The 20,631-nt window shown below is 37.3% G+C and overlaps 1 protein-coding gene across 2 annotated transcripts in view; it reads left to right on the top strand.

Moving 5' to 3' along the window:
• Positions 1–20,631, top strand: part of UBA2 (ubiquitin like modifier activating enzyme 2) — a 40,201-nt gene that overhangs the window by 7,420 nt on the left and 12,150 nt on the right. For both annotated transcript variants that reach the window (XM_060650950.2, XM_078438523.1), the window contains exons 6-13: positions 1,637–1,758; positions 7,547–7,614; positions 8,217–8,338; positions 11,814–11,913; positions 13,157–13,323; positions 15,532–15,625; positions 15,713–15,825; positions 20,275–20,430. In XM_060650950.2, coding sequence (XP_060506933.1) covers positions 1,637–1,758; positions 7,547–7,614; positions 8,217–8,338; positions 11,814–11,913; positions 13,157–13,323; positions 15,532–15,625; positions 15,713–15,825; positions 20,275–20,430 — 942 coding nt within the window. The remainder of the gene's footprint in view (positions 1–1,636; positions 1,759–7,546; positions 7,615–8,216; positions 8,339–11,813; positions 11,914–13,156; positions 13,324–15,531; positions 15,626–15,712; positions 15,826–20,274; positions 20,431–20,631) is intronic.

Here is a 20,631-nt window from a genome sequence, read left to right as displayed (position 1 = left end):
TTGATATATGATGAAACTGCCTTCTGCAAAGTTATTTTTTATCTAAAGTCTAGGTTCATAGATCTGAAGAGTACTTTGAAAAATTTTGGTGTCTTTGTGAAATATTTCAAATGTTTAGATAAAACTAGAGAATAATAGAGTAAATAAATACCTGTGCACTCAAACCCAGTTTATAAAATGCAGCATTGTGGTTTGTTGTTGTTTTTTGTTTGTTTTTGTTTTCTAGTTCTTTCAAGGAAATTAAACATAGATACATTTGAAGAATCATTTTGCAGGTTTTGAAACCAAAAGGAATTATACTTGACTTAAAATTTGCTATTTTTGTCCATTATTTGGCAGTTTACCCATGTTGAAAATTGTGGCTCTGCTTCATTTGTTTCAGCTGATAAATACTATTCTTGGAAGCTTATTTAGTATCATTCTACAAAGACTCTTGTAAATGTTAGTGTGTGTTAAATTTTAGTTAAGTCAGTGGATTCCTTCAGGATCTATTCATAGGTCAAAGCAGTAGTTCTCTTGTTTTCTACTGTGATTTAAGGAATGGCTGCCCCCAAGAAAGCTTATTCAAAGGACACCAGAAATGGTATCTGCTGCCATTTATGTTAAAACACTATTTGCCAGTTGGGGTTCTTTTTTAGGTTTCTTGTTGAGAGAGAGAAAGTGCATGCATGAGCCAGTGGGGAAGGGACAGAGAGAGGATCTGAGTGGGCTCTGTGTTGACAGCAGAAAGCCTGATGTGGGGCTCCAAGTCAGGAACTGTGAGGTCATGACCTGAGCTGAAGTTAGATTGATCCACCCAGGCTCCCCTCAAGTTTTGGTTCTTTAACCATTATTGTAAAGACATTGCTTATTAACATGATCTTAAGATATTAGTATGTATTAAGACTGAGGTTGAGGATTGCTCAATTGAGGAATATTCATCTGATGGTTTTGAAAAATTGTCTTATGTACCATAGACTTCTTCCAAGGATTCCTTATGGTGCAAGTTAAAATGTAAGCTTAACTGAATTCTTCCTGAAACCAGTATTGCACTGTATGTTAACTAACTAAAATTTAAAAAATAAAATGGAAAAAAAAAAAAAAAGATGTAAGCCTAAATCAACAAAATGAAGAGTATTGGTTTGGTAATAGCCACGAATTTTCTGTGTATCTAGGTAGTTCTTGAAATTAATACTTTTAATTTGCTTAGTTTTTAGGAAATTACAAGTAACACGAATATAATGGGTAATACTTAAATAATGGAGGTCCACACCTTTGGCAGATAATTGGTTAGAAAGCTGTTGTTTGTCTATCTAGTAATTTTTCTTTTGTTTAATGTGATTAAGGTAAACTTCTTGTGTTTGCTATTCAGGTACAGTAATTTCCTTTGGCTTGTTGTAAGTGGTGTTCACTGGTCCAGGAGTCAGAGAAATCCTGGCTTAGACTTAGCTGTGACTGTGATTGATTCAGTTCATATTTGTTATAGTTCCTCATCTGTAAAGTAAGAATTTTGGAGTCACTAATATTTTAAAATTTCCTTGACAGTACAAAATACAGTTGGAATGTAGATGAATGAATGTTTATGATGATATTACTCGATAGTGTTGGAAAACCACCATCATGGGATAAATGTTCTTCTCATATCCTGATTTTGCAGGGTGTAACTGAGTGTTATGAGTGTCATCCCAAACCTACCCAGAGAACTTTTCCTGGCTGTACAATTCGTAACACACCTTCAGAACCTATTCATTGCATCGTTTGGGCAAAGTATTTGTTCAAGTAAGAGTATATATATTTCTGGGTATATTTTCAGTACTGATGATAGGAAATGGGGCTGTTTTTATTTAAATCTCTTGGAGAGATTATGATGAATATTCTTTTATTTACTTATTTATTTTAAAGAGTTTATTTATTTATTTTGAGAGAGAGAGAGAGAGAGAGCACAAGCTGGAGAGAAGCAGAGAGAGAGGGAAGGAGAGAATCCTAAGCAGGCTCTGTGCTGTAGCATAGAGTCCAATATGGGGGCTCAAACTCATGAACTGTGAGGTCGTGACCTGAGCCGAAGGTCAGACGCACAAGAGTCAGACGCCTAACTGACTGTTCTACCCAGGCACCCCTAGATGAATATTCTTTTAAATATGGTGGAGATATTCGGTAGATTAAATTCAGTCAACATTGCATGCCTGTTTTTAATTCATTGGTTAAAAACTAATGGAAATTAAAAATACTTTTTATTGGTAACGAAAGTAATATATGTGAAAGTTGGATGCATCAAATATGGCAGCTGGAAGAAAAGTTCTAGGCTTACACACTTGAAGAAAGATGAACGTTAACGTGCTAAGGATCCAACTTAGAAAGACAGGATAAACTCCAAAGAAATTAGCAGGAAGGATATAATTGAGATAAGAGGGAAAAAATACTTTATCGAGTTCATCATGAAAAGGAGAGGAAAGATGAATAACTAAATGGAGAATGTAATCTCAGCATAGATTTAAATGATAGTAAAGAACAAAAGGATGATAATAAAAATACCATGCCAGTATACTGAAAATTTTAATGATCTGGATAAATTCATTTTAAAAAACTTTAAAAAACCCCAAAAAATTAATTAAAAAAGAAATAGAAAGCCTGAACTGTACTATGTCTTAGGGGAGTTTAATCAGTCGTTTTAATTCTTAGTAATGCAACAAACCTTTATGAATTTACAGGTGATTTCCACTGAATTTACAAGTAATATATCATTCTAATAAGGTAAACTGTCCCAGAGACATTTTTTAAAAGTGCAGTACTTCTTAGTTTTTATTATGGGACTCTGATGTCTTTGATAACAAAACCAGTTAAGGCCATAATGGAATAAAAGGAAAATTTCAGGACATTCTCATTCATAAACATAGATGCAAAAATCCTATACAAAATACTTGCATACAAATCTAGAATTGTGTAAAACAAAAAGTATACCATGACAAGGTTGTATTTATTCTAAGAATACAAGCCACAATTTAATACACATCATTCACTTCATTAAGAAAATAAAGAGAAACTGGGTAGCCTTCATAGATGCAGAAAAAACATTTGACAAAATTCAGGAAATACCCTTTCATGACAAAAATTGTGGGTTTTGTTTTGTTTTTTTAAGATTTTATTTTTAATCCTTTATTTTAAGTATTCTCTATACCCAATGTGGGAATTTTACAACCCCAAGATCAAGAGTCGCACACTCCACCAACTGAGCCAGCCAGGTGCCCCTCATGACAAAAATTCTTAATAAAATATGAAGAAAACTTTATCAACCTGGTAAAAGATGCCTTTTACAAACCTACAGCAAACACTGGTTTTCTGGGAGCCTTGCTGGCTCAGTTGGTGGAGCATGCAATGTGACTTTTAATCTCAAGGTTGTGAGTTCAAGCCCCACATGGGGCATGGAGCCTAGTTAAAATTAAAACAGTTTGTTTGATTTTCTTTATTTTTTGATTACGGTATAATGTATATGCATTCAGAAGAGTATGCATATAATGGTATAATGATGAAATTTCACAAAAAATGTAAGCTTCATTCAGCAAACTTTTTTTATTTTTAACAGACTTTTTAGAACAGTTTCAGATTTACAGGAAAATTGAGAAGATAGAACAGAGTTCTCACACCCAGTTTCCTCTGTTAGCATCTTATGATACATATGTAACAATTATGGAACCACTACTGGTATCTTTATTAACTGAAGTCCATAGTTTATTTAGAGAGCCCTTCGTTTTTACCCAGTGTCCCTTTTCTGTTCCAGGATACCACATTACCATTAGATGTCTGTCATGTCTCTTTAGGCCTCCTTTGACTGTGACAGTTTCTCAGGCTTTCCTTGTTGTCTGTGACCTCCAAAGAAATTAGGAAGAGTCTGGAGGACTGGTCTGGAGGAGTACTGGTCAGGTATTTTGTAGGATACCCCACTATTGAAATTTTTTTTTTTCATGACGATACTATTATTTTGAGCTGTTGAGAGGGAAATCACAGAGGTAGTTAAATTGCCATTTTCATCACATCATGTGAAGAATGTGTTATTGACAAGATTTATGACTGTTAATGTTGGGCTTGATCACTTAGCTAAGGTAGTGTTTGTCTAGTTTCTCCACTGTAAAGTTTCTCACTTTTTTAATGTTTATTTTTGAAGGAGAGCGAGGGTGCGAGCAGGGGAGGGGCAGAGAGAGAGGGAGACACAGAATCCAAAGCAGGATCCAGGCTCTGAGCTGTCAACACAGAGCCCGACGCAGGGCTAGAACTCACGGGCCATGAGACCATGACCTGAGCCTAAGTCGGACACTTAAACGACTGAACCACCCAGGCGCCCCTTTCACCCCCACTTTCTATATTGTGCCATGCACTTTGGAAGGAAGTCACTCTATGCAGCCCACACCTAAAGAATGGGAGCTGTTTTCTGCTTCCTTGAGGGCAGAGTATCTATGTAAGTTATTTAGAGTTCTTCTGCCTGGAAGGTTTGTCTCTTCTCACCCGTTTATTGATTTATTCAATCATTTACATCGATGTGGACTCTTTGAATATATTTTATACTTTAGGTTATAATCCAGTAGGGTATTTTGTTGCTCAGATTGTTCTGTCTTTGGCCATTGGGAGCTCTTTCTGTTGACTGTGCTCTTAGACATATGCCATCAATGTGTGGTGGGGTTTGGGGAGCAATTCCTTGCTTTCTGGTACTAGAAGATGCCCCAGGCTCATCATGTCTATTTCCTGCCATAGTATCAGGCCTTTCTCCAAGGAGCCCTGGTTTCCTTTTATTGAAGAATGGCATTAGAAAGTCAGATCTGAATGCTCGCCATGCTATTACGTGTCGTTTCTTTCAAGCCCTTTTAGCCAACAGAGCAAAAAAATCTTTTTATACTAATCTGTATGTATACACACAAATTTACAAACATTTCTGTTTCTAACCATCTATCTATATTAAGGTAAACATGAATTCATACTGGTGTCTCCCTAAACTCTAGTCCATTACTATATGGATCATTCTAGCTTCCTCCCCTTGCTTATCTGCACACTCCCACCCCCACCAGTCAGAAACCTCCATTATTTACCATTCATATGCTTAATACAAGCATTTTTTTTTTTTTAACTTTTTAAATGTTTATTTAGTTTTGAGAGAGAGAGAGAGAGAGAGAGAGAGAGAGAGGGAGGGAGAGGGAGAAACAATCCAAAGCAGGCTTCAGGCTCTGAGCTGTCAGCACAGAGCCCAGTACAGGGCTCAATCCCATGAACCATGACCTGAGCTGAAGTTGGATGCTTACCTGACTGAGCCACCCAGGCGCCCCATACAAGCATTATTTTTAATGATGAAAGTTATAAAGCATCTCCTTTGTAATCTGAGATGGCATGAGGATGCCATTACTGCTGCTTTTATTTGGTGTTGTAATGAAGTTCCTAGCCAGCATAATAAAACAAAAAGAAAATAGAGGATTAAGAATTGGGAAAAGAAGAAACAAAACTGTTGTTTACATACTGTATAGTTTACATACTGTATAGTGAAAAGCTCCAGAGAATCTATAGACAAATTATTAGAAATAATGACAGTTTAGCAACATGGCCAACTAAAAGATGGCATGTCTGTATGCAGTATCGTGCCATTGGAAAATATAAAAGTAGATAACTCACTATAAAAGCATATAATTAAATATTAAAGATAATTAAATGTGAAGCATCAGAAAACGTGAAATACCTGAGAATAAATCTTAAGATTTGTAAGACCCAGTGTGGAAGATTAGTACTGGCACATAAAAGGAAGTATAAAATAAAAGGAGAGAATGTGTCCTTGATCTCCAAGTTGATCTATAGATTCAAATGCAATTCCAGTTAAAATCTCATCAGAGTTTTTATTAGAATTCATTCAGCTGATTGTAAAATTTATGTCAAGAGTAAGGCCTAAACAAACATTCCTGAAGTAAGTTGAGGTGACTTGTTCTAATAGATGTCAAGGTTTAATAAAAGCTAAAAGGAAGTTACAGTGTGTTGCTGGTGCAGAGATAGAAAAATAGACCATTGGGACAATGCAGAATTCATGACCAAGGTTGCATAGGAGATCCCAGATGAAAGAAGGGATTAAGTGAAAGGACAATTCATTATCAATGTGGAAAATACATTCTCTACTTCAAATAATATATGAAAATCAAGTCCAGATGGATAAGGTATTTAGATGTGAAAGGAAAAACTAAATCTTTCTAATATAGGGGGAAATCTTTATCCTTAGAGTTCATGAACGATTTCTTAAGACACATAAAGTGCCAACCACAAAAGAAAATATTGATTCATTCAAATTCATCAAATGTCTTATGAAAAGACATTACATATGAGAAAATATTTGCAACATAAAATCAACTAAAAATTATGATGCATAATATATTCCTGTAATGAGCAAGAAAAAGACAACCTGACAAGATAATATGAACGGGAACTTTTCGAGGGAAACCCAAATAGGAAATAAGCAAATGAAGATATGTTCACCTTTATGACTAACTTGGAAAGTTAAGAATAAAATCACAATAAGATACCATTTTACACTAAGTAGTTTGGCAAAACATTAAATTTAGAGAAGCAAATTGATAGGAACTCTTACATGCCATTGTGGGGGTGGAAATTGGTACAGTGACTTTGAGAACAAGTGGACATTTTCTTGTAAAGTGTATCAGGAACTTTGAGACGACTGCTTTTTTTTTTTTTTTTAATTATTTAAAGGATTCCTTTAAAAAGATACCTTTCTTATAAGCCAAGAACTTGAGGAAAGGTTGGAACATTATATTCCTGTAAATGTTATTAAATAGTTTATAGGGTAACTGAATTAACAAAAAAGAATTTCTGCTAATGTATTATTGTTTCTTAAGGCCTGTTAGTAGTAAAGATATATACTACCACGAAAAAAATGTCTCCTTGCTTATTCCTGCTGATTCCTAGATCACCCAGCATGTGGCAGGTGTGTAACAGTGTTTTTTGTATAGCTAACTGCACGTGTACTTCACAAATATTATTCTGGCCTTAGAATGTTATCCAAATTGGAATGTAAAAGCTGCTCACCTGTATCTCTCTGTTTATTTATTTAATTTTGAGAGGGAGAGAGAGAGAGCACGAGTGGGGGAGGGGCAGAGAAAGAGAGAGGGAGACAGAATCCCAAGCAGGCTCCACACTGTCAGCGCAGAGCCTGATGCAGGGCTTGAACACATGAACTGTGAGATCATGACCTGAGCCAAAATCAGGGGTTGGACAGTTAGCCACCCAGCCACATAGGTGCCCCTGCTCATCTGTCTCTTGCTCAATGATTTTAACTAGGAATTTGCAGTGCCAAGATGATAGGAATGCATCTAGGTCTACTAAAATTTAGCCTTCCTTGTGTTACGGTTGAAATGCAAGCTATCTTGCAAGATAGATGCAAGCTATCTAAACAGGTTGCTTTAATGCTTTTAAGTTTATGGAGTATAAAGATTTGGAATATTCTAAATTAGTTGTTTTGGGGGAAGTAAGAAAAGTAAAGATTTGTTCATAATATTTTATTGTACATAAATATTTCCTGCTCTTTTTGTAGCCAGTTGTTTGGGGAAGAAGATGCTGATCAAGAAGTATCCCCTGACAGAGCTGACCCTGAAGCTTCCTGTAAGTAGATTAGGATATGTTCTCTTATTTAGTGAGCACTACCTTTCTTTTACTAGCTTAATGTTGATAGCATAAGAGGAGAAAAAAAATAATTGCTGTTATGTGTTAGATAGTATATTATGTGTTTAAGAGACAAAGGAAGAGAGAATCCCACACAGGCACCCCTCCTGTCAACGCAGAGCCCGACACAGGGATGGAACCCACCAACTGAGAGATCATGACCTGAACTGAAATCAAGAGCCAGATGCTTAACTGAGTCACTTAGGCACCCCATATTATTTCATCTTTGAAAGACTGTTTTAAAGAGTGAGTAGTCCTGTTTTACTAGTGAAGACAAGGTGCAGAGAGATTTCATGAAGGTAGTAAATAGAGCTGAGAGTTGTTTTCAATCTGATTACAAGTCCATACTTTGAACTCTTCTATATGTGGCCTTCAAAAACTGAGGTAGGAAAAGATGCTGATGAGCATATTGTTGTCCTTTCTCTTTGAACTTAGATTGCGTCATGTGCAGGTGACTTCCGTGAATGGCTTTTTTCCCCAAAGGTAGATGAGAGCTTAGTTTTACATTTACAGCTGAAAATGAAATAGTGTTTGTTTTGTAGGGGAACCAATGGAAGCTGAAGCCAGAGCCAGAGCATCTAATGAAGATGGTGACATTAAACGTATTTCCACTAAGGAATGGGCTAAATCAACAGGATATGATCCAGTTAAACTTTTTACCAAGGTTCGATTTGCTTTCTTTATAATTATGGATAGACTTATTCTGTTTTAAAATAGTACATGAAATTGAAATATGCTTTTTATGCCTAATGACGTCTTAATAAGTTGACTGGTGTCATCAGGATAATCAGGCTTTACATTTTTAGCTCTCATGTTAAATCGGTATCTCCATAGGAATTAAAATTGGTGGCTCACTTACACACTCTTGGTCGTCTTTCCTTCCCTCACTTTCACTGAACTTTCTAGTTTTCCTTATAACTGACCTTTGATTCCTGCTGTTTCTTGTCTTATATCCTTTTCCTGCTCAAATCCCTTGGGAATTTGATTGACATGTACTGAATTGCTCTTGAATTCCTAATCCTCTCGTTCTTGGCTGAATCCCTCTTCATTAGTATATATTATTTGCCTGCTGAATATTTCTGGAGAAATCTAGAAGACTTTTAATTGGCTCTATCTAATTGTAGCCCAGGTAGGTCTTCATGTCTGTGTTTTTAAAAGTCTTTTCACTTCTTTTGTCTTCACTCCCCGGCAAGTTTATCATAATAGATACTTGAAGATTTCTCAGCTTTTCTTAAAAGTGCCTGATATATGCTTAACATCCACACTGAGCAGATGACCTTAAGGATATATTAACAGGTTTAAACCATTGGACAAAATGTACCTGTTAAGAGAATGTCCCACTTCATGCAAATTCTTTTCCCCTCTGCTGTTTGAGAGGTATCTCTTGGAGTAAAGGTTAATTCTTCTACTTTTCCTTCTCCTTGTGCCTTAGTCTTACAATTTTTCTTTATCACTGTATTTTGCTGATTTAATTACAGTATGTTTTGGTGTGGATCTGCTTTTGTTGATTTTGGTGGGAGTTCTGTGTCCTCCCTGGATCTGAATATGTTTCCTTCCCTAGATTAGGGAACTATTGTTTCTTCAGATACATTTTTTGCTCCCTTTTTCTCTCCTCTTCTTCTGGGACTCGTAGGATAAAATGTTAATTATGTTTCATGGAGTCACCCAGTACCCTAAGTCTATTTTCATTTTGTATAATTCTTTTTTCTAAAAGACAGTAACCTGTCTTTTAGGTCACTGATTTGTTCCTCTGCTTCTTCCATCCTGCTGTTCATTCCACCAAATGTGTTTCTCATTTTCTGTGAGATGATCTGAGCTGAAACCAAGAGTCGGATACTTAACTGACTGAGCCACCTAGGTGCTCCTGGTTGACTCTTAAACCTATTTCATTTATTTCTTCATTACAGCCTTATCTTTGGAAAATGGATTTTGATTTTGATTGTGCTTAAAATGTACTTTATTATAGATGGTGACAATATTTTCCAAACTGGTGTCTGTATACCTATTTCCCTTCCAGTTTGAGCAACAGTTGAATGCCAACATAATCTGAAGTATATCTCCAGTCTGTTTAGTAGGTAACTAAGCATCTGCTGTGTGCAAGTCACCACTCTGACAGAAGATATAGTGGTGAACAAGAGAGAAAATAGGGCGCCAACTCTTTCTAGGTAATTCATAGTTCAAAGGGAAAGTTAAACATATACCAAGTAATATATTCAGAATGCTGTGATAGTAAGTTCAGATGGATTGGAACCCTTTGATACTAAGTAGACTTAATGTACATATTATTTAATGTTGTTAGACCTAGTATGCAGGTTCAAAAGAGGCTTTCCAGAGGAAGTGATATTTCAACCCAAGACTTTAAAGAATGGGGGGGGGGGGGGGATAAGAATGCTACGTATACAAAGAAAGCCTCAGGTTGAAAAACTGAAACAGTGCCCATTAAAGGGGAAAGTGGGAAGAGGGCTGGAAACATAAGCTGAGGCTAGATCAGGCAGGACTTCCTAGGTCATGACAAGGATGTTATACCAAGACAATGGGAATCCATTAAAAGGTAGTCTATAGGATTACTATGAGAATACAGTGGGTATGCTGTGCCCTCTAGGTCCTGATAATTCCTATTGTAGTCTTATATGGGAAGGTGCCTTCTGGGATTGTGCAATGCTAGATCTGAAGTACAGCCCATCTGTATTCCCAGTGTAGCGTGGAGGAAAAGTAGGTTGAATAGGACTTAGGATGTTTAAGGTGAGGAACAGTGAAGAATCAGGAATGATAACTGGGTTCCTACTGAACAGGGTGCCATTCTCTGAGATAGGTAAGGTGGGAAGCAGGTGTGTTGTGTAGAGGTTAGAGGAAAGGAGAAGGTGATAGAATCAATTTTGAGATTCCTGTGGAATATTAGAGAAAGGACAGGTGATTCTAAAGGCAAGCAGAGAGGTTTAGACTGGGATTCATAGGCCTATAGAAAGAGAAAAGAGCATGAAGATGGTTTAGTACAGAACTCTGAGGGCTTCCCAGTCTTTAATAATTGGATAAAGGGCATGGATAGAGCTTGTTCCTGGAAAACCACACTAATTCACCATTGCCTGGGAGGCTTTCCAGCCAAGTGCTTAAGGTCCTCTACAAAATGTCTCTAACCACATTTGTTACCCAAATAATAATGTGCTTCTCATTTCCTTATGTGTGCACCCATTTCAGATGTTACCATCTCCTTGAACTCTTTATTGATTCTTCTAGAACAAAGTTCCTGCTAGTACTCAAAGCTATGTGATTTTTGCTCTAAACTGTATTCTATTTGTATATTTGGCTGCTTTTCTAAAGGTTTAAGGATGTTTAATAAATATTGATAGAATTGAACATATTTTGATAGAACTAGTTCTGAATATTTTTATTAAGCCAATTTTAAATTAATAGCTGACACAATAAGTGTATTGACTAAATCAACTGACAATAGGAAATGCAACTGAGGAAAAAGTAAAAATACTAAAATCATCTGAAATTCTACAGGATAGTGCCAAACAGGCACTATCCCAAAACAGGATTGTTTTGTTTTTGAGCTTCTGGGGCGGGTTGAAATAGTAATTGTTTTATTTTTTAACTTTGAGGGTGGGAGCAGACCACGTTTCCAAGATGTTACATATAGGTGGTTAAGAGCTGGTTTTGAGTACTTTTAAAATGTTTATGCTTTATTGCTGTATACCCATGAACTTGGAGGTATTACTAACTGGTATCTCTAGGCTCATTGATTTTATTCAATTCTCGTGGAGCTGGTGCATGTTTATTTAGCTCCTTGATTGGTGTGATTTTGCTTCTGATTGATCTTTGGGGCTTTAGGTGTGCCTAGGGGAGGTGACAGGTGCAGTGAGCAGTGTTCAGAGTTCCCTTTCTCTGTTTTCCTCAGAATTTCTGCTTTCACTATTTCAAAAGGGAGGTTCTGTGTAAAAATTTCTTTCTATACAAGGTTTAAGTTTTGTGGGTTTTTTTATCTTTTGGAAATTGTTGATCTGTTAGTATAGAGCATGACCTTAAATCAGAATATTCTATGGTGTAATATTTGTAATCAACAATGATACTGCTGTATTTTATCAGCATAGGGGCTGTAGGATTTATGAGATTTTATTTTATTTTGTTTTATTTTTAAGCTTTTTAAAGATGATATCCGGTATCTGTTGACAATGGACAAACTGTGGCGGAAAAGGAAACCTCCAGTTCCGTTGGACTGGGCTGAAGTACAAAGTCAAGGTAAAGACTTTTATGAGGCACCTATCTGGCTCAGTCAGAGGAGCATGTGGCTCTTGACCTCTCAGGACTGTGAGTGTAAGCCCCATGTTAGGTGTAGAGATTACTTAAATAAATAAACTTAAAAAAGAAATTCATTTTAGTCTCTGGGATGCCGAAATTGGTAATTCTCTTACCTGAAATCTTTAAATACCTTGAATTTCATTGTAAGAAATTCTAACAGTTTAGAAACATATGATGAAGGGAGATGACTGGAAATCTTATCACCTAGGGAAATAGCCATTATTAACACTTAGGGAATGTCTTTGTAGTTCAGCCCTGTGCACAGAAACAAAGAGGACTTTTGTACATACTTTACTCAAGTTGAATCATACTATTCATATATCCGTACTTGCTCTTTCCAGTATTATTTAACTAGTGCCCCTTGGTTAACCTTTGTTTTGTATTTTCCCCGAAATAAGGTGTTGTGCTAAGTATACATGCACATACATCTTTGTACCTTTGTGTGTCTCTTAAAGATTTAGTGTATTTGTAATTTAAAAAAATTTTTTTAATGTTTATTTATTTTTGAGACAGAGAAACAGAGCATGAACAGGGGAGGGGTAGAGAGAGAGGGAGACACAGAATCTGAAGCAGGCTCCGGGCTCTGAGCTGTCAGCACAGAGCCCGATGCAGGGCTCGAACTCACAGACTGTGAGATCATGACCTGAGCTGAAGTCAAAAGCTTAACCGATTGAGCCACCCAGGCGCCACTAATGCATTTGTAATTTTAAATGTGAAAAAAAACCATTGTAGTAGTGGCTACTTCCTTATTCTACCGCCTCTTCCACACATTGTGTCTTGTCTTACCTGAATTATATTATACAGCAGTGGTCAGCACACAAACTTAGAGAGTCCCGGGAGATTTGGGGTGTCAGTTTTGAGCACTTCTCCACAGTAACAAATATTTGACTTCACAGACTAAATTCAAATACGGTTCTGATAGCTTCCACTTACTGAGTGCTGTGTGCTGGACATCTCTTTGAATTCCCCAATAACCCAGTGAGGTTCTGGGACCATCTTGCAGCTTTCCCATTTCGGTATTAGCACTTTTTTTTTTTGTACAAATCTTTGTAGCATCCTGATAATTATTTTGATGGAATTTGTTTCACATTGATTTTCTCATTGGTCAGGCATTAATTAAATTGTTAAATAAAACAAACACATGATGTTTAATAGTGAAATTTCTAATATTTTTTTCCCTTAGGAGAAGAAACCAATGCATCAGATCAACAAAATGAACCCCAGTTAGGTCTGAAAGACCAGCAGGTTCTAGATGTAAAGAGCTATGCACGTCTGTTTTCAAAGAGCATTGAGACTTTGAGAGTTAATTTAGCAGAAAAGGGGGATGGAGCTGAGCTCATATGGGACAAGGTTAGTTTTGAAAATACGTGGCAGTTCTGTATCACATGCTTATTTTAGTTCTTGAACTGTAACCAGAAACTAGTAAGTTTTTGGATATCATTTATCCCACCAGAATTTGAGAACATAATACTGATATTGATTGGATGTTTTCATCTCTAATTACTATACTGAACTATGAATTTTCTGTACGTGAATTCAAGTAATCTCATAAAACTTGATTCTGATAATGGGTTTGTGGTTTATAATTATGTTGACTGGAGAAATTATGTGAATTGACTGGAGTCAAATGTTTCACTGGCTTAAAAAATTTCTTTTGTAAGTGCAGATATGTTAATAGAAGTCATAAAATTCTTTTGGAGACAATAGCTCATGGGCCTGATTTAACTTTGAAAGTAATAAAATAGCCTTTCTGTTGAAATAGTTAAAGGTCTGAGACCTCTAAATACAGATTCTTACAAGTTAAAATAATATTTAATAGCAGTTTGTGGTTAGATGTCCTATTTTGAAATTTGATGAATTTATTTTAATTGTTAATCAGTGTTTTCTATGTCTACCAGTGATTTATCTGTGATACTGGTAATACGTTTCTATGATGGTAGAGATTTGCCCTGAGTTGTAAAGTAAGGGGAAAAGTTTGGTCAGTTTTACTAAGCTGATAATTCTGTGCAAAGTTTGAAACTTTGGTTGAATTAGACATGTAAACTGAAGCTAGTAAGTTTATGTTTTTGGGATTCTTGAAAACATTCTTTTGGGTTTATGTCATATAAAGATTAACTATTAAATATATATTTGCATTATTACTGTTAGAGTGATTTGGGTAGTTTTCATCTGTACACAGGGCTAGATAATGAAACCATGAAACTGGTAGTTGTTACCCTCTGATTAAAATCTACATCTAATGGGTATGATGAACCAATTGCCTAGGGAAGTAGCTCTACACTGTTGGGTACTGTTAAATAGTCACACTTAATCCTCATGACAACCTTCTGAAATATTTCTATAATATTCCCTAATAGTTAAGGAATTTCATTTGCCTGAGGTTAGCCAGCCAGCCAGTGAGTATGTAGAGAACTCACATCCTCTCAGTGCTTTGTCTCAGTGCTTTCTCTTCTCCACTTTAGTGCTTTTGAATTATAGGCTAGGATAGTATGTTCTCAGTGAAGCAGAAAACTTTGCTGAAATCTTAAGAGACCAAGATACAATCTCAGAAAGAAGATAAACTGTCAAAGGGAAACTTTTGTTGTATTGCCATATGTGAAAAGAAACAGCAAATACAGGAGACTGGTATTTTATGAAGGGAATTTGGAGAGGGAAAACCAAAAGGTGTAGTCCAGATGTTTGAGTTTTTAGTGAAATTGTTTTCTGTAAAAAACCTTGATCTCTTTGCCTGGAGTCTGTATTGTCAGACAACTTCCATTACTGACTGACGCACCTGGGAAAGTGTTGCCATCGTCAGTGAGTGGAATTGGTGTTCTGCTCTATACACTTAGTGTCCACTTCACTCGTTTAAGTGGGACTGAGTTCCTAGAGGCCTGGTGGGTCTTGGCATTCTTTTCTTTCTTTCTTTCTTTCTTTTTTTTTTTTTTTTTACATTTATTTATTTTTGAGAGAGAGCGAGCATGGGTGGAGGAGGGGCAGAGAGACAGGGAGACTCAGAATCCAAAGCAGGCTCCAGGCTCTGAGCTGTCAGCACAGAGCCCCATGCAGGGCTCGAACTCACGAACTGTGAGGTAATGACCTGAGCTGAAGTTGGACGCTTAACCGACTGAGCCACCCAGGCGCCCTTTGGCATTCTTTTCTTTTTAAATGTTTATTTTATTGAGAGAGAAAGAGAGCCAGGGAGCAGTCGTAGGGACAGAGAATCCCAAGCAGGCTCTGCACTAATTGTGAGCCTATTATTGATCCCGTGAACTGGGAGATCATGACCTGAGCCAAAATCAAGACTTGGACTCTTAGCCCACTGAGCTACCCAGGCTTCCCTTGGCAGTCTTGTCAGGCTACACCCCTGGATCCAAGGAGTTGATAATGAGACCCTGCCCCCAATTCATCCATTCTCCATGCTACTATAAGGCTTTATGGGACTGGCCTCTCCTGCAAGGCCATCTCTTGTTCTAGTTGACTATGGTTGTTACACACATGGGAGAGTACTATTTTGAAGGTGATACTAAATTAGTAAATCTGTGGGAAGGCTTGTTAAATTGTTTAAATTATTGGCAGGATGATCCATCTGCAATGGATTTTGTCACCTCTGCTGCAAACCTCAGGATGCATATTTTCAGTATGAATATGAAGAGCAGATTTGATATAAAATGTAAGTTGTTTTGTAGTTCAATTGTATCACTTAAAATTCTAAGTTATTCTTTTCTAACAGTTAAACATACTCATCTTTGTTTTTCAGCAATGGCAGGGAACATTATTCCTGCTATCGCTACTACTAATGCAGTGATTGCTGGGTTAATAGTGTTGGAAGGATTGAAGATTTTATCAGGAAAAATAGACCAGTGTAGAACAGTGAGTATTTCTTTCTTTCTTTCCCTTCCTTCCTTCCTTCCTTCCTTCCTTCCTTCTTTCCTTTCCTTTCCTTCCTTCCTTTCTTTCTCTCTTTCTTTCTCTCTTTCTCTCTTTCTTTCTCTCTTTCTTTCTCTCTTTCTTTCTCTCTTTCTTTGTTTCTTTCACAAGTAATCTCTGCATCCAATGTGGGGCTTGACCTCCCAACTCCGAGATCCAAAGTCTCATGCTCTACCAACTTAGCCAGCCAGGCACCCCTGTCCACCCTCTTTTTTTTTTTTTTTTTTAATATTTATTTATTTTTGAGACAGAGCATGAACAGGGGAGGAGCAGAGAGAGAGAGGGACACACAGAATCTGAAGCAGGCTCCAGGCTCTGAGCTGTCAGCACAGAGCCCGACGCGGGGCTCAAACTCACGGACCATGAGATCGTGACCTGAGCCGAAGTCGGACGCTTAACCGACTGAGCCACCCAGGCGCCCCAAGTCCACCCTCTTTTTAATAGTAGTCTATATTTTAGGGGAAAAAAAGTAACTCTAAAAAGCACATTAAACAGAGCACCTAAAAAATTAAAACAATAAAATTGATTAAAGCAGTGGAAAAAACATTGTTCCAGTAGTAACTTATGAGCTCGTTTTTAAGCTTCCTGGAAGTTACAGTAAAAAGGAAAATATAGTTGCTTCTCTTATTTTATAAGCTAGTTTGCTTCTAACAGTTTCCAGAGTTTTACTGAATTCTTAGACTCATTGTATGGTTCCTTATAAAGTTTTTTCGATTTTAAGAGTTCTGTATGGTTTTTCAATTTTGTTTTGTCATTTTCTAGTTCTCTCCTTCATTCATGTTTTTGTTTTCTTCATGTTTTTCAATCTCCTTTTCTGTTTTAAACCTATTTTATGTTCTTTGATAATGTCTAAAGTTTTTATGGATGTATGTACTGTCCTTTCTGCTAGATATCATAGTATTTTTTTTGGCCTGTGTGGTATATGATTTGTGGGGTTTTTTGGATTTTTTTTTAATCAACTTAGTGTTAGTTAAAACTGTCTGACAATTCTTAAGGACTTATTGAAGGTGTACTTCAAAGAGGATTTGTGTTTGTTTATATCTGGGTGCCTGGCATCCTACCAATCCAGTACTACTTTAAAAATTTCAGCTTTAGTTTTTCAGCTCCTCTAATCCAAGTTGCAAGTCTGCATGAGCCCTGTCCTACTGTAATGAAACATGAAGGAAGATATTTCCCTGCTCCCCTAAGCACCAAGGTCACAATCTGTCTTGCTGTTTTTGTGGGAAAGATCTTTTCCTCCTCTTCCAGGTCCTTGCTTTATGGGAGTTTCTGTTAGAGAGTTCTACATGCATGAGGGATGGACTAGATTTATCTTTTAATTTTTTCTTTTTTTTAAAGTTTATTTATTTTTGCAGATAGAGACACAAAGCATGAGTGGGGGAGGGGCAGAGTGAGAGGGAGACACAGAATCTGAAACAGGCTCTAGGCTCTGAGCTGTCAGCACAGAACCCGACGCAGGGCTCAAACTCAAGGACAGCAAGATCATGACCTGAGCCGAAGTCGGACACTCAACCGACTGAGCTACCCAGGCGCTCCTAGATTTATCTTTTAAAACCAAAGCCACTTGGACATTCTCTTTGGATTCCTGCTTTCACTTTGAGTTTGCCTGAAGATGATTTGCATTCTTAACAACTTAGCAATTTAAAAAATTTCCTGAAAATACTTCTAGCCAATATTTTTGCTCATTTATGTTCTTTTTACTATAATGTTGACATGAAAAGATCAATTTATTTTTAGGAATTTTGAAATACATAAATGCATATATATTTTTTAATGTTTATTTTGGGAGAGAGAGAGTGTAAGCAGGGGACGGGCAGAGAGAGAGGGAAAGAGAGAATCTCAAGCAGACTCCGTGCTGTTCGTGCAGAGCCAGATGTGGGGCTCGAACTCACAGACTGAGAGATCATGAACTTAGCCGAAATCAAGTTGGATGTCCCAGTTTTTAGGAATTTCTGAAAAACTACCTACTCTGCAGTGGTACTCATACTTTTCAGTGCTATTATTGATTTACTCTTAAAATATTTTTTATTGTTTCCATGTAGTTTCGGGGTGAATGGGTGTAGAATCATTGCCAGTCTGCTACCTTGATTTGGTTTAATTCTTTTTCTTAACTGTCAAAATTTTAATTTCTAAGAACTAGATTTTTTTTTTTTTTTTACATTTTATTTATTTTTGAGAGACCGAACACAAGTGGGGGAGGGGCAGAGAGAGAGAGAGGGAGACACAGAGTCTGAAGCAGGCTCCAGGCTTCCAGCTGTCAGCACAGAGTCCGACACAGGGCTCAAACCCACAAACTGTGAGATCATGACCTGAGCCAGAGTCAGATGCATAACCGACTGAGCCACCCAGGCGCCCCTAAGAACTTCATTTTTGATTTCCACCTTCTAGCAGCTTGAGTTTGTCCTGTGGCTACAGTATGCATCCCTTTGAGCTCACAAACAATACTAATTGTTGAATTTATTTAAAATATGTACTCTTTCCTATAACATCCTTCTCATTTCTTTTTACTCAGCTTTTTCCCTCTTGGGTTAATGATGTTTATGTCTGGATTTTTTGGTTCACATTTATAAGTGAATTTTAAGATGAATTAATATTGTTAGCCTGGGCATCAACAGGGTTAGCAGTTGCTTCCGTTACTGTCGATTTCCCTTCATACAGTTATCTTCCTAGTGAAGCTTAGATCAAACAAATCTGTTTTCCCCATTGAACCCTGCCTCTGACCTTGCCAATACAATGACTAACTTCTAGCAATACTGTTGCTACAGGAGCCCTCCTCCCAGCACTTGATTGCCTCTCCCAGGATTTGGTTTTTCTTCTTTTTTTTAAAAAGTAATCTCTACACCCATCATGGGGCTTGAACTCACAACCCCAAGATCAAGAGTCACATGCTTTTTTTTTTTTTTTTTTTTAATTTTTTTTTTAACATTTATTATTGAGAGATAAGAGAGCATGAGCATGGGAGGGGCAGAGAGAGGGGGAGACACAGAATCCGAAGCAGGCTCCAGGCTCTGAGCTGTCAGCACAGCCCAACTGGGGCTCGAACTCAAACCATGAGATCATGACCTGAGCCAAAGTCGGACACTTAACTGACTGAGCCACCCAGGCACCCCATGAGTCGCATATTCTTCCAACTGAGCCAGCTGGGCACCCCAGGATTTACTTTAAGCTTGGGGAATCTGAGGTTCCACTTTGGTGGCCACACTTAACATGGTCATCACAAAGTGAGAAATTTGTGTATTTACTTCTAGTGTTCTTTTGACCTTTGTTTGTATTGATCTTGCTAGTGTTTGCTGAACTTTGTAGTAAAGTAATAATGACGTTAAGTTTGGGATCTTTTTTTGTTTTTTTAAGATAGAGAAAGAGAGCGTGCTTGTGTGCATGAGCAGGGGAAGGGGAGAGAGCATCTCAAGTAGGCTCCACACTGTCAGCACAGAGCCCAAGCAGAACTGGATTCCAGGAACCAGGAGATCATGAGCTGAGGTCAAGAGTCAGATGTTTAACCAACTGAGACACCTAGGCGTCCCTTAGTTGGGACCTTTTTAAATTTCAGTGCAAGTTTTTTATCCATTGCAATTTTTAAATTTTTCATTGGCTTTTATTTTTTGTTTGTATGCTTGGGAAATCGTAAATAGGTGCTAATATTGCCTGAAGTACATCACTTTTTCTCTTCTTTATATAAATGTTAATGTTGTAGTCATCAAAGACAACTTGAAAAGAAAAACGGCACATTGGTTCCATGCATCTGTGAAAGTGTTACCATTATTCGGAGAAATTAGCATATTGGTATTTACTATTGGGAGGTTGGCTTAAAATTGATAAGAATAACCACTAGGAAGATACCCCAAAATTGATTTAATGATATCAGAGATGAATACAGCTAGGCCCTTAATTCGCTAAATTAGTTTGCAGAATAGTTTATAGAGTCTTCAAGATTTCTTTTCAGTAAACACAGCCTTTCACATGGTCACTAACTGTTAAAGAAAGTTGAAAGAAAATGAGGCTCTTAAAAAGGCCATGATTTTCCTTATGTTTTCTGCCATCTAGAAGGGAAGATTTAAGTCATTTTTAAAGTTTATTTGAGAGAGAGCATGCGGAGCGGGTGGGGGGGAGGGAGGGAGGGAGAGAGAGAGAAAGAGGGAGAATGAGAATGAATGAATCAGTCCCAAGCAGACTCTCCTGTCAGTGCAGAGCCCAATGCGGAGCTCGAACTCAGAAACCATGAGATCGTGACCTGAGCCGAGATTAAGAGTCAGATGCTTAAGGGAGCCACCCAAGCGCCCCTATTTAAGTCATTTTTTATTGACCGTGCAGTAAAGAAGACCGTAGGCTTCAAATTATATGGTATATAAAAGCATAAGATTTCTGGTTTCTGCCTGTATTTTCTCTCCAAAGATTTTTTTGAACAAACAACCAAACCCAAGAAAGAAGCTTCTTGTGCCTTGTGCACTGGATCCTCCTAACCCTAACTGTTACGTATGTGCCAGCAAGCCAGAGGTGACTGTTCGGCTGAATGTACACAAAGTGACTGTTCTCACATTACAGGATAAGGTAAGTGTACAGGCTGGTAATCTTCCACAAGGTTCGTTTTCCTTTCCTAAAAAAAAAGAAAACGTAGGCTCCCTTTTGCGGTATAGTTTAACATGATAACAAACTAAACCACATAATTACTTTGAAAGGCTCTGACTGCTAAAGTGCATTGCTCTGATATTCTAGGTTGCTTTACTGTCTGGGTTCCTACTACGTTTTTGG

The sequence above is a fragment of the Panthera onca genome, chromosome E2, assembly GCF_046562875.1.
Source record: "Panthera onca isolate mPanOnc1 chromosome E2, mPanOnc1 haplotype 2, whole genome shotgun sequence".
Lineage (NCBI taxonomy): Eukaryota > Metazoa > Chordata > Mammalia > Carnivora > Felidae > Panthera > Panthera onca.
Note: the sequence above shows the minus strand (reverse complement) of the source record. Positions and strands in the feature narration are given on the sequence as shown.